We start from the raw sequence: 14,867 nt of genomic DNA, 5'->3' as shown, positions 1-14,867 counted from the left end.
GGTGAAATGACACATAGTGCTGGCTGTAAATGCTTTCTCTGTCATTCTGTGAGCTGAGAAATGGAAAAGATTTCACAGTAAACCCTGATGGTTTATTATGCCATAGACTGCTGGCAAAACAAGCTAATTTCTGCCATTTTCAACAGATGTTGCCTGGAGATACATTCTGATCCAATATTCATTTTTGGGTTCCCTTAAATATCTTAATTTCATGGGAGGAAACATAAGCTCATAACTGGAAAACTCACAAGACCTCCTTCACATTTAAATTATTATTATTATTATTATTATTATACCGCATTAACATTATATTTCATATTTATCTGTTTTGTATTCATATATAATCAGCTGCTTCATCTAATTCACATTCAGTAAAGGGTCTTCAGAAAACCTCTCATTGTCAGTCATATTGTCCTGTATCCACACTGACGAGGAACATGACAGATCATGCAAAAAAAAAGAAAATGATTTAGGCTATTATTTTCATATTTTGTCTTTCACTGCAGTAAAAAAAAATTTTGCTGTACAAAATACATTGTGAGTTTGATTGCTGACATCAACCCGTCAACTTTTGGAGACGAACCTGAATTGGGCTGCGCGAATGCATTATGTACACCAGCTCAACAGTTCGCCTGTCACTCAGCTCCGTACTTCCTCTGCTTCCCACTCCATTAATACTGTTCGGCTTCCCGGATCCTCCTTGACTGCTATAGGCTGAGTAACTTATCCCGGGGGGAAAAAAAGGAGGAAGCCATTTGTGAAAGGCCTCCGCTAAGCTGATTAGCGGAAGAGAACAGGAAGCACTTTCTTTCCAGAAATTGAATAGGACAGTCAAAGAGCCCCACGCCTTTCATTTCATGTCTGATGCCCTGAGATTATTCCATTTAAACAGTTTTGAGGCTCAGGAATAAAATAAAATAGAATCGACAGAGAGTTTCCATAAACACCTACTGTTTAATTTTCATTGCTTTTTTTTATTAAAACTGTGTTTATCTTTCATTTTTTTTCTTCTGGATTTTGTATACTTTTCTTCTGAAATATTTCCCATCCTGTCCTTTTTTTCCTGCAGCTTTATTGTATAAATTTTATGTATGCTAGAGCTTGTGTGTAAATACTCCAGGCTGACAATGACTGACAGATTGCGAGTTGGATTGAATTTCAGTCAGGCACTTAAACACCCTACTCTACTTTATCATCTTGATGCAACTAGCATGGCCTTCCTCACAGACACTGAGAGCATTGCCAGTCACTAATTTCCCATGACTGTGTTGAAAATAATGGCAATTCAGGCAATGGGTTATAGCAAGGCGGAAATTTTGTTTTGATGAAATAATTTGTTTTTTGTTTTTTTTACTGTGTTGTTTGCGGCATTGCCAGAAGCTATTTCCTGAATAGTGTTTTTAGGAACGATCTTAGAATATGCAACAGAAGCATGAGAGGTGGGAAAAACACTGAGCAGCTTTAAGTGGAAAGCTTGTTATAGCTTTGGACTGAAACCGCAATACACAGTATATTTCATACTCATACAACTGTAATTAAGAAATGGTAATCAAATATCAATACATGTTTATAAGTGTCTTACTGTATTTAACATCACATTTCATGGCTAATTTTTTTTTTTCAAATAATCTTTTTTTTGGCTGAAGCATGAGAACATGCTAGTGTATTATTGGTGTACAAATCCCATGAAGGAGATATAGAAAAAAAAGTGATTTTGTACAATTTCATTGTTAATGAATGCAGCCAAACCAAATGAAGAACACAATAAACATAATAATCCTTTGTGTTCAGCCCTTCTTCTCTCCACATGTGCAAAAACTCTCTAATGCTTCTCAATTGCTGAAGGCAAAAGAATGATTTAACAAGCAATCCAAGCCGACAGAAACCGTGCATGCAACGGATTACTCTACTGTACATGAATTTCATCAGACCTAACTCTGACAGGCTGCTGGAAATGGGATTTAATTACTGAGAAAAATTGCCTATGAAAGGAAGTTTATCTGAGGACAAGGTTTCAGGTCCCCTGGTGAATTGTCTGTAATTTAAATGAGGAATTACAAATGTAACATAATTTCCTAATCATACTTGACTGAGGACCTGTGGAGGAGCAGTCAGCCCTTTGCATCAGGGATATAAACCCATAAAATCGTGGAGAAGGTAACAGATGGTGTTTTTCTCAACCGGGTGGGGGCGGTGGGGGGTGGGGGGGCGGGTTGGTGATGGTGCTGCTGTTGGATACTTCTGCACACACATGGCAATGAAATATAAGAACTAATTACATTAATCAATTATCAAATGCTTTGAGAGTTTTTACGTCTGAGCGTGACCAATGCCTGGGGTCAAATGCTTTAAATTCACACACCATATGTGATATTTCATGTCTAACTTTATTTTTAATTAGCGGTGAAACTGGTGACTTGTACTGCACTTTAAGCATGCTTTGCTAGTTTTAAATGAACAATCTTTTCTTTCCTGTCTCGGAGAGTAGTTGCTTTGCTACCGTAAATAACTAGATATCCTTCCATGTGCTTTTTTAGTTTGAATATTAACATATTAACAACTTGTTTTTGTTGCTTACTTTTCCCCGATGTGCCTGATGCATGCTAGATTTGTCATCATAGACGTTTACACCCAGCACAGCCAAAAACAGAACATATCCACATAAACAAGTAAATAAATAAATAAATAAGTACATAAATAAATATCCCGATGCCAAATAAGGACAAACACAAAAAAGGAACACATTTGATGTAGCGTAAGCTGGACCACAGCTGGATCTTACCTGCTCTTCAGATGCTGAATGCTGCCCAGGCACTTGAACTGCCCGTTCACCATGATGGCCATCCGCGTGCACAAGGCCTCGCACTCCTCCATGCTGCGGAGAAGGAGGGGAAAAAAAAGACGAGAGGTTTCACCAGACGTTGAAACACAGCAGGGCGGTCTCAGGGCTGGAGTCGTTACTACTCCCCGGAAGGTTCTTTACTGCTGCCTAGGGGGGCGCAAAACAAAATGTTGTACTGCTTGTTGCCAATTCTGTAATTCTGTGCCAAACAGCCACCCATCCCCCCCGCATCTCAGCTCCATGTTCACTTCTGTTATTGCTGCAATGCATTGTGGGCCTGTTCCCATTTGACAGGGATGTAGTAGGAAATCCTGGTGAAAAAAAAGGACCCTACATTCGTTCCATGAAGCAAGACAGGATTGCAAGACAGGATCACGAACAGGTGCAGCTGAAATGCGTGGGGTGGATGAAGGAGTGTGGTGACACCTGCCAGCAAATTCCGTGAGGCAGTGTAGAACCAATCTCCAGGGATTGCATGTGGCCAGAATTACCCAGGTTGTGGGGACTTTTTCACACTACACAGAAAAGAGTGCAGGCTGTAACTGGCTATAATTAACACATAAATTGGTACTGATATTCATTTAAAAAAGGTGCAATAACCTCATGAAGCAAGTTTTGTGCATTGTCCATCAATCAGTGGACTGGATTCAATCAATTTGTCCTTAATTGTTTCTGTTTGTCTTTACAAACATGGGCTTGGATTTAATCGACATTTGCCCTTAACATTGTCTTACAAAAATATGAATGTTTTTTCCTTTTACAAACATATCTTAGTGAGTTCAGTAGTCATTAAAACAAACTTGCCAAGCTGCAGTCTATGACCCCATGATTTTGGGCCGTGGACTACAGGGCTATGCAGATTCAATAAAGAGTAGGACAACCATGAATAAAGACGAGCAGACATACTGTATGATTACTCAAGTAATGTATAGCAGTCTCTGGAAACATACTAATATCACCTCTAACTCAGATAACCCACAAAAATAAAGAAAACAATGCCAATGATTTCACCACTGACAAATTAGGGCTGAATTTAATCAGTGCCTGCTCCCATACAGCTGTAATTAGATATTCACAGCATATGGCAATATTAATTAGAAGAATGTTTGTTTGAACTTTGAGTAAACCCATCAATCTCTCTAAAAATCTGCATTCATGAAAACACAGGTGGGAATTTGCTAGATTGATTTGCTACACAGAGTACTGCATATCTCCTGAAAGACTGCATGTGCTCTGAGGTTAGTGAGGGTTCACTAAAATGAATCCTGTGAAGAGTAGGTTGTTTTGGAATGTTTTTTTTTTCTTCTAATGCTGTGCTGCTGTGAAAATCTGGTAAAATGAGGCTAACCAGGCAAAGGGTAATGATCCTCAGGTGCAATTTGTGTGGGTGAAGCACTTCGTTATGGAGCGAAAAAAGGAAGTGACAATAAGACAAACAGCCATCATCCACCACTAAAAAAGCCATCACTGCGTATTTCTTTAGTCATTAGTCCAGACTCATGAGAACTATTATACTACTGAAGGGGCTGGATGTCACTGACACTGATATGCATACGAAAATCTCCCAAAAAAAAAACTGCCCTTCAGTCCTGTCGACCTAAGAGAGAGGTGCGACGGGGCAATTAGAAAATGGTGCTAGTAACTCAGAGAGTGCAGGTTCAATTCCCAGGAGAGGCACAGCCATTTTTCCCTGTGAGCAGAGTACTTGAGCTGAATTGCTTTTGTAAATATCCAGCTGTACAAATGGATCGCATGCAAAAGGAAGCAGGGGTGGAAGGAGTCCCTCTAGATGAAAACACCTGCCAAATTCCTAAAAAAGGTGGATGAGTAATCACACTACTGAGAACAGCCAAGTAGACATCTGTTATGTGACTGTCATACCCAAAAAAAACCCCACATTTCTTCTGTGGGAGCACCTGTAAGCTTTTCTGTGGTGTAATTTTGCACAGACTCGGTTCTACATTTGACAAGTTGACCTCTTCATACCTTTTGATATTATAAAGCAGCGATCTTCATTCTAGCTGCCGGCGGGCCGCAGGGTCTGCTGGTTTTTGTTTCCGCCTTAAAATCAGCAGCCAATTCAGACTCAAGAATCCAGGTGTGGTGAGTTCACTGTGTAATCAACTGCCTTAATTGGTCAATTAAGTGCCGAGTAACCACAGAAACCAGCAGACCCTGTGGCCCGCCAGGACCAGGAAGGAAGATCAGTGTTCTAAACTACGCAGGTACCACACACTGTATTTCATTTTAGTTCATTGTGTGGTTCATTGGGTGGCACAGCGGTGCAGTGAAAAGTACTGTCGCCTCACAGCAGGAAGATGGAAACCCAGCTGAGGACCTTCCTGTGTGGAGTTTCAGGTCTCCCCGTGTTTATGTGGATTTCTGTCGGGTACTCCGGTTTCCTCCCACAGTCCAAAGACACGCAGGTTAGGCAAACTGAAGACCCTGAATTGTCCATCGGTATGAGTATGAGTGGGTGTGCCCTGTGATGGACTGGCGACCTGTCTTGGGGGTATTCCTACCTCTTGCCCAAAGTATGCTGGGATAGCCCCCCCCAGCTCTGACCAGGACTAAGCAGTTTAAGAAACTGCATGGATGGATGTTGTTCAGCATTGTAGTTGAAGGGAATTGTGAAGTACTCTGATAATGAGACACTTGACTTCATGAAGTCTGTTTAAAATGGGAACTGTCCTTAAATCTAATTTACAACAGCAATTATAAATATCAATCTTCTTTTAACATAACTTAATTAAAAGGTAATAGGATTATTTTAAACAACAAGAAAAAAAAAGTAAATGTATGAGTTCATAATTAAACAAAGGTATTCTGCTCAATTATACTCAATTATACCACTGATTACCTGTCAGCTTACTGCAAATGTATACCATCCAGGCTAAACTTGAGTAAGTAACACAAAACACAGGGAATGAGATAAATGCTAAAATGCTTTGAAGGAAGTGATGTCAGTCACACGCTTCTTTAAAGAGAAGAATAAAAGCCCACCTGTGAGACGTTAGTATGACGGACCGCCCCTCCTTGAGCACGCTCAGTATACAGTCCCAGAGGAACCGGCGAGCTTTGGGGTCCATCCCGGTCGTGGGCTCGTCCTGCAGGGAAAACCTTTCATCAACTCTGCTGAGCATAGCTGGATATATACTGTAATGCTTCAGTCGGTTATTCAGAGGGGAACATTTATATTGTCTGACAGGGTCCACAAATTGGACCTGTGCAAACGATTAAAAAACCAACATTCTAGTTAAAAACAAAGCATCTGCCAATCCTACAGTAGATTAATAATTTAGAGCGGTAAAACTGGACCAGTGAGCCTACAAATTAATGAAAACATGTACATATTCTCAGTTGTCATTAGCAGCCAGACTAAACAGTCAGTAACTTAAAAGCACTCCATAATTCTTTCATGCTAATGCTTAACAAAAGCAAGGCAGCCTATTAATTTTGTAAATATTGTTTGGTCAGGGTGAGAGTTAGCCTTTATCACATTTTAATTTCACTCTAAATCTGCTAAATCTGCAACCCACTTTACAGTTAAACTGTAAACCACCTAAATAGTGTGGCCTTTAAACCTCATTTCTGGTGGCTGAAATTCTGCACTAGTTTTACAGAAAAATGAAGGAGCGTAAACAACTTTATGCTGTAGGTCTATGCATTTACTACATCTAAGCAAGTTTATGAACAAATACCTAAATACCTATGATGCTGCAGGTTGTGACCTTAAACTTGGCATTAGCTCTTTGTTGGCTAATCCTGTACTTATGTAAGTTGCTCTGGATAAAAGAGGGTCTGGGTACTGCGATAGGAAAAAGGTGAATGAACAGGACCCGTAAGACTGGCAAGTGAATTGTGTGGGTTCTTACCAAGAAGACCACCGGAGGACAGCCTATCAGGGCCATGGCGGTGGAGAGCTTGCGCTTGTTTCCGCCGCTGTACGTGCCGGCTGACTTGTTGGCGTACTTCACCAAACCCAGCTTCTGAATGCCCCACTCCGCCACCTGGGAAGAAAAAGCCCCCCCCCTCGGCTTCACACGGGCGAAAGGCCTGGCACGTGACCCTTCGCTCCTCAACGAGTCTAGACATCGTCGCTGTCCGGCGAGAAGCCACATTGCAAAACCCTCGAGGTGCTTCTTTTTGTCGCCGTGATGACGGACGGAGAGCCTTCACTAAGCAGGGACGAGAGCAGCCAAAGGGCCTACTCTGCTGCTGGATTGTATCAGATGCTAACACACACCGAGACAGAGGCTATAAGGCCGGAAGCCATAGGTTCTCCTCCTTTGATCTTACTGCTCCAGAAGGAAGGTGAAGGAAACAGACAGCCCAGCTGGCTGGATACACCGAATGACATAAACAGACCTCAGAGAGGCAGCCGCTCACCAAGGTAACTCTTAATGAGCCTCGAGAAAAAAAAACCCATCACCACAGCAGTTTTTTTTAAAAAAACCTCTTTGTCGGTTTTACCTTGGATTTCTGAAAATAATTTGCCCGCAGTAATGTTTGGCCAGCGAGGGAGCAGGGTCAGAGCTTCCAGGAATTGAGGCCTACCTGACCCGTTAAGCGCTTTGGAAGGACAGAAATTTATTTCACCTTAAAACTGTGAGAAGCCTGCAGTGTTAGCTCAGCGACGACATGTGCAGCGCTGTTCCGTTTAACATTGTAAATTAAACGTCTCAACCGTTTACCTACACAGTGGCTTAATGGCACTATTGTATTCCTGGAAATGAAGTAACAATGTTTCCATGGATTTTAAAAGTATCAATGAAACAAGTTCATTAATCCTGAAGCAGTCACAATACTGTATGGTAAATGTTGTTTTTTTTGTATAATTCTTCTCAATTTCTGGCTTTGCTTCACATAGAAACATAAATCATGAAGGAATGTAAATTCCTGTTCTTTGGAGTGTTTACAATTGATTTGATCGCCTTTGATTCTCACAGCTGGGCCCTGTCTCACTTACATCATCAAAATAATCCAGGATAATTTGACAATATGATGATCTTTTTAGTCTAAATTAAGGCCAAACATGAAAGAGAGAATTTAAATTTATAAGATCCCTATACAACTGGATACAGTGCAGGTTGATGACTAACTACAAGGGAACTCATTGTAAGTATTTGTATTGTTTCTGACAGAGGGTCAAACATGTTTGATGGGCTAAATGTAAAGGCAGTAGACCTGTATCTGTAACATCACGTGCCCCGGGACTGTTCTAGGTGGATAGCATCAGCATCCTGGGACTTTCTCAGAAACACGTGCAGTTTAAATCTTGACTCACCATTTTCACTTCCTTCTCGGGCACCCCTCGAAGACGGGCGTACAGTTCGAGGTGCTCCCGCCCCGTCAGCAGGTCGTCGATGGCGTCGAACTGGGGACAGTACCCCATGTTCTGATGGACGTCCCTCATTTGCGTACGAATGCTGTCCTCGACATTGAAGATGCGCAAATTAGGGTGGATGTTACAGCTCAAGTGCATTAAACCTCAACATTGCATGTATAATATGCTTAATTGTTAAAGTTACAGCTATGCAGAAGATAGGCACAGGCAACTACAGTAACAATGCCAGCACGATGAAAACAGCTGCTGGTTTATAAGTACCCAGCTTTGTGTAGTTGTTTTATTATAGTCACTGATATTTCACAAAGAAAGGAACAAGACTGCATATTATAATAGATGAGGTATGAGGATACAAAACCCCCAGGATACAGACCTTATTCCGTGTGTGTGTGTGTGTGTGTGTGTGTGTGTGTGTGTGAGCATGTGTGTGTATGTGTGTGTGTGTGTGTTTGCGTGTGTGCACAAGTGCCTGTGTACATGCGAGCATGTGTGTGTGTGTGTGTGTGCGCGCATGTGTGTGTGGGGTCAGGCTGCACATGAGAGATTTAGTTCAGTCAATGTAGGGTAATGGCTCACGTGAGAGGGAATCTGGTGTGCTTAATTAAGATGAGTGTGCTCTCCTGTTACCAGACTGAGCCACTCACCTGTATCCGTTTAGGAACGCCTCCCCACCGGAGACTGCAATGTCCCCGGTAAGCATCTTGAAGGTTGTGGTTTTTCCAGCTCCATTTATTCCCAGCAGACCAAAACACTGTTGAAAAAAGTTACACACTTACTGTATATAGACAGTACAGGCAAAACACAAAATTCACACAAGTGGGTCAAATAGACAAGATTTTTCTAGTCACTGACATAATGGGTTTATAGTGTATGAAACTTTTTCCCCCCTCTCCACTGACAGTATTGCTAGACACTTTATATTTAATTTCTATTTTTCTTTCATCTTTATTTGAACCAAGGGAAACCTCGCAAAGCCCCATACATTCTACGCACAGTCTTAGTCTTTCGTAATAATGTTCATAATTGGTAGTGTGATCTCTCAGAGTGCTTGAAGCTATCATTTTAGCTCCTTATGAGTCTCCTCTCCTCACAAACGAAAAAAAAAAACCTGCAAAAGAACTAAAAGTTAAAAGCATGTCATTCAGCATTTTAAGTGAAGGGAATCCATCTGGAGGGAGGGGGTTGGTCTCTTCCACTTCAATCTTTCATAAATACAACAGAAAGGTTATGTACATATATATATATATTAAAAATAAGAATTCCAAGCCATTTTCTCTGAGTCTTTAACAGTTCTTATCTTGTCCACCCATCTCAAGCCACTTCCTCTTCCTCCATCTTGCCCTTAGGGGGCAGAGGATTTCTGGTTTTTTGCTTTTTCTCTGAAGACAAAGCAGTGGGCTCTGCAGGTTCTGGGGGTCCCCAGCTGTGTAGCCCGCCAGCCTCATTACGCCACGGCCCCCACCTGCAACCCCCCCGCAGTCACCCCCCCCCCCCCCACCCGTCTGCTCTCAAAGATTCAATGCCCCCGGCTTCAGACGTCTCACAGACCAAACACATGCCCTCTGGACCCCCTCCCCTCTCTCAGGCAATCTCTCTTTGCTTTCCTTCATCTTTCCTCCTCTTTAATATCTGCTTTTCCTCAGGCTGTTTTCCTGCTAGCTTGAAACAGATGTGTATCATGTCTTTTCTTCCTCTTCTCTATAATTCTTCTTCTTCTTCTTCTTCTTCTTCTTCAAATGACTCTAATTCTTATTATTATTCTTCATCTAATTCTTGTTCTTCAAATTGCTCTTTCTCTTCTTCAAAAGTGCTGACTTTCAAACATACTTCTGGTTGTTCCAAACCTGTCACCCCTTCTGTCTTTTTGCTTTCCCCTCAAAACACTAGATCATGCAGGACATGCACAAATTAATTATTAATTTCCGCAAAACAGACCCCTGAACCACATGTGGTCTGAATTCAGGGTTGCAGATGTTCAAAATCAGAACCTGGATAGTCTTTGATGTCCTTGTGTCCTTGTTTAGCAGTCATACGCAATGTCTGCAACTGTATAGTCTCCTTATGCTCAAACCACATGGTCTCATAGAGTAAGGCTATCCTCACTTATTGCAGTTTCTCACTAACAGTCCCCCATGGTCCAATACTTGGCCCCTCCATGATTTCCCAAATCAGCCACTCAGATTATTACTTTTGCCTAGTTCCATAGTTTCCCCTTCAACAATCCTCTTTTCAATCCATCATTCGTGCTTGTAGCCCTGCTTGTATACTATACCTCTCTGCTCAGTAAGTTCTGTTCGTCAGTATTCATTTGATAATGATTCTGTATTGAAGTGGTTTGGACTTGCAAATGGATCAGCTGTCAACTAGTATTATTATTATGAAATGTCAACTCAATATCCGTCCGATCATGTTTTATTCTGGTTCCGGTAGCCTAGAATACCAGGATGTACTCTACACTGAGCTCCCAGTGCCCAATCACTTAGACCTTGAATGAAGTCTGATACAGGGCAGTGTTGCTTTCACTCAATTTATGGTTCACTTCAGCTCTCTGGCTCTTGAAGCCCACGGGGATTCCACCTACACATTAAACGAATTTTCTCACTGGTGGTGGAATTGAACCGAAACACCGTCATTCATATCTAGCTTTGGAGGAGAAAAAAAAACATCACCCTTTCAGCACAACGGTGGATGGAAACATTCTATATGCTGAGGGTACTTGTCAGTGTTAGACTGAGAACACCATGCCACTCCAACTAAGCAATGGGAATTTTAAGCTCTGTTGAACTTTGAGATATGCATTAAAAATGCTCAGACCCATTATGCCATGAAAGTAGCAACTTGGAAATGTCTTGTATCTGTTTAGCTTATTTCCAATTTTTTGTAAGTGGAATAGATGATTAAATAAAACATTGTATGCAAGAAGCAGCACTATGTATCGTACATCGTAACTGTGTGAATTGTTTATGAAAAGACACGAATAAGCAAAACTGTTTAGAATACATATTTAAATACAAAGACATAAGCTAGATCAATATATTCACTTAGATTAAGCCTTCCTGGATTTTCATGATAGCATTCACCAAATAACATATCACAAAATAAACAAACTGTAAGATGCGCACTCCACAAGCGAGAAAAATGACAAATTGAAGAAGCATTATTATTAAACTTGTGCGCCAATACATGATAATTTTTTTGCCATTAAATCAGATTCAGTACTTTTCCTCATGGAAAACAATGAGAAGCAGCAGGAACACAATAAATATTTGATTAATTTTCTCTCATTGATCCATTCTTGTTTGTTTATTTATTTAAGATGCTGTTTGTGTTAATGTTCCCTCAAAGGCTGATGAATCTGAGCCAGGAGCTTTAGCGGGGTCGCTAAATAATTCATGAAACATGGCGAGGGGCGAATAGTATGACATTATTCCACTGACATTTATATCACGTTGGGGTTAAGAGGACCGAGAAAAACACAAAGATGAGGCCAGCGATAACACTGCTCATGGAGATATAAATCAAACGTCTCTATTTGCATAAAAAAAGATTCATACATAAGAATAATAATTTAAAAAAAATGGAATAAAAATGTATCCATTGCCAATGTCACCAACAATCAGCAACTACATTTATCAACATTTAAATATGCAAAAATGATATCTAGCTGGAAAAGACATTGCCAATCTACGTTCTGTCAGGGCAAATGCAGACCCAACCCCAATACAATGGTGGATTCAAGGGAGGGAAATTCAAGGCTGAAATAAGCTCACTAACCACAAGCAAAATGCACAGGTAAGCTATAGGCTGTACACCCATTGGATAGTAATTTGGGTGAATGAAGAAAAGCTGTGAGAACTCAGGAGAGGATTTCCTGATTGAATTCTGGTTGATATCATCCTTCATTCTTCAGCCGGGGCTGAGGTGTCTGTGCGTCTCATTCTTTGAATTACCACCAACTGAGAAATATTTTTATACCATGAATGTAATGACAGGGTGGCTGTGTGTGTGTGTGTGTGTGTGTGTGAGAGATTCTTATAAAAAACGACCATAAAAAAACTTCTGACAGACAGAAATGGCAATAGATTCCAGTTCGCTGTTGATTTGCAGAGTTTCCATCCATCCAACATTGCTACTACTGTGCGTGTATGTGCCTGTATGTGCGTGTGTGTGTGTGTGTGTGTGTAACTGCTACCCTGAAAACAAACACACACACACACACACACACACAGTTAACAGATTAACATGAACGCAAACAGGTGCAAATTGATGGACGTAAGCATCATTGTCACTGCATTCACACCAGCATAAAGCTATAGTTCTACTGCGCTCACTCATCAGACGACTTCAGCGAAAAGCATAGACTGAATAAAATATAAATGCCCCGCCGCCTTAATTAAACATAAAGACGCGCGGCTAGGAGCGTTGAATAATAGACGAGGGGGTCCCGTCGCCCCCCCCCCCCCCCGTTAGCCCGGGTCGCTCCGACTCACCTCCGCAGCCGGGATTCCCACGCAGACTCCATCCACGGCCGGCTTCTTCTTCCCGCGGTACACCTGCACACAACAAGCACAACGAGAGCCGGCATCATCCATCAGCACACGCGAACGGGACGGGAGCCATTTTGCATGCGTAACGTCTGAAATATGCATCGGCGGGGCCTGTGCCGCGCAAGCTCCTGTTTTTTTTTACCTCTCCTACCTCCTAGCACACCGCGTATTTATTGCTGTGGCGCGTGTTATTTCGCTCATGCTATTTATGTTGTGTTCTGTGTCGTTCGTTTTGTTACGCTGTGAGTGTGGAAAAAGCACTTCACAAATGCTTGTCATTGGGGTGGAACCTTTTACTGTATGCACATAAAACTGTACCCACAGCCAGCAATTCATAATCAATTTGTACTTCTCATTTGCTTGGAAAAGGTACCTATTAGTACCCAAACAAGACTTTGTTGTACATTCTGGATATTCATCCCCTGAAGAACAAAAAAAATGTACCTCCATCGTACCCTTGTTTCTGAGAGTGTACAGGTTTTTTAATTGTGCCTAACCTATCGTTTTGGCCACATTTTTTAGCAACGGTGGTAGTGGCAAAGAAAGAAGCCCAGGACTCTGGCTTTAAAAAAAGCCAGCGTCTATTTCCTCCATTTCCTCCCCTCTAGTCAAATGCTTATGGATGCGCGGTGTCGGTTTGCATCTGTATTCCCGGCGAGGACGGACGCGCCAGTGCCCCGAAGGCTGCCGCGCGATATGGATTTTGTGACACCGCGGCAAAAAAACTTAAGACGGAGGGGAAATTTAAATACGGCTTCCTGTTTTCCGGACGTGCGCGCGGAGGTTCGCGCCGACATGCGAAACCGCCGCGGCTCACCCTCGCTGAGTGACGGGAGAGGGGAACTGGAGAGACGACTCGGTATTCCGCCGCACTTCAGCCTCCTGCTGAGAGTTTGTTTAATGTAACAGATAAGAACGAGGCTTGGATTTCGCCGCCGGTCCGACACGACTATCTCCTCGTCGTGGACAAAAAAACCGCCATTTCAAACCACTTTCGTTGCTTAGAGGCCCTTGTGAAAAAATTGCTGGCGCGCGTTGCATTTCGACGCTCTCACAACAAAGTCTCCCCACCCCCCCCCACCCCCCCCCCCCCCGCCCAACGCTTTTTTAAAGAGCCTTCCTCTCTAAATATGAACAGCATGAAGAGGTAAGTAAACAAATCACCCTCCGAGGAGCTGCCTCTCGCGTCTGACTTTTTCAAGGCGATTTAAGGGAGCGCAATCAGGGCTGAGCTTCGAGTGCCATTCCAGGAACGAGCAAGGCGCTAAAAAAAAAAAGCAATAAAAACCCGCCGATATGAAATGCATCACTCCGCTCGACGAGAAGATGCAGAACTACTTGAAATTGGGTATTTAAATCACGCCACGCTCATCTAACTGAAGGAAATGAACGTATCTAGTTAATTGCAAACATAGCACAAGCCATGTTCTTTCCGGAAATATTTTTCCGGAAAGAACAAAGAAAAAAATAAAATAAATAAATAAATAGAACAAAATCTTAAAAACTTAAATTATAGCACAGGAATTACACTCCTTCAGACAAATTTTTAGCATTGGACTGGGAATGAAAAGACATAGATGACACTGTCGTGCATCTATTCCTGAAGAACACTTCTCCCGCTGGAGCGTCACTCTATTACGAAAATGGATCTGTGTCCGGTGTTCGGGTTTCGCAGCACGGATGTGGAAAGGGCGAACGAGGCGTGTCGCCGCTGCTCGTCTCTGACGCGTGAAGAAGCGCGTCTCACTGCTGCGTGAGCGTGTCGCGCGACACCGGCGCCCAAATTCATGTTGCCTTGCATGCCCCCCCCCCCGCCCTGGACACAATAGAGCAGATTAGCGTGCCATTTGGGGGGTCAGCACACCAACCACCCCCCCCCCCCCCCCCCCGCCGCGATCAAGCGCAAAAATGGGTCGTCGTCGTCAACATTCTCGCCTTTTCTGAAAGGCAATTAAAAAGACAGTTCCTTCACGACCCGAGCGCTTTTAACAGCTGTCGAGCCAAGGGGTGGCGGTTAATTGAACGAGACGGCTGAGAAAAACGCGGCGAAGGCTCGGGAGTCGACTCGCGGACCGTGTGGAGCTGGGAGATCACGGTGCGGGGGACACATCTGCATTCAGAGAGTCAGATC

General features: G+C 42.6%; 1 protein-coding gene across 5 annotated transcripts in view; it reads right to left on the bottom strand.

The window, feature by feature from the left end:
• The window catches only part of LOC118231754 (phospholipid-transporting ATPase ABCA1-like), a 143,289-nt gene that overhangs the window by 13,388 nt on the left and 115,034 nt on the right, over nucleotides 1-14,867 (bottom strand). For all 5 annotated transcript variants that reach the window (XM_035425930.1, XM_035425934.1, XM_035425933.1 and 2 more), the window contains 6 exons: nucleotides 12,680-12,742; nucleotides 8,834-8,940; nucleotides 8,130-8,271; nucleotides 6,718-6,852; nucleotides 5,846-5,949; nucleotides 2,783-2,875 (listed from right to left, as the gene is read on the bottom strand). In XM_035425930.1, coding sequence (XP_035281821.1) covers nucleotides 2,783-2,875; nucleotides 5,846-5,949; nucleotides 6,718-6,852; nucleotides 8,130-8,271; nucleotides 8,834-8,940; nucleotides 12,680-12,742 — 644 coding nt within the window. The remainder of the gene's footprint in view (nucleotides 1-2,782; nucleotides 2,876-5,845; nucleotides 5,950-6,717; nucleotides 6,853-8,129; nucleotides 8,272-8,833; nucleotides 8,941-12,679; nucleotides 12,743-14,867) is intronic.

Source organism: Anguilla anguilla, chromosome 7 (assembly GCF_013347855.1).
Source record: "Anguilla anguilla isolate fAngAng1 chromosome 7, fAngAng1.pri, whole genome shotgun sequence".
Lineage (NCBI taxonomy): Eukaryota > Metazoa > Chordata > Actinopteri > Anguilliformes > Anguillidae > Anguilla > Anguilla anguilla.
This window is presented reverse-complemented; position numbering and strand designations above follow the sequence as displayed.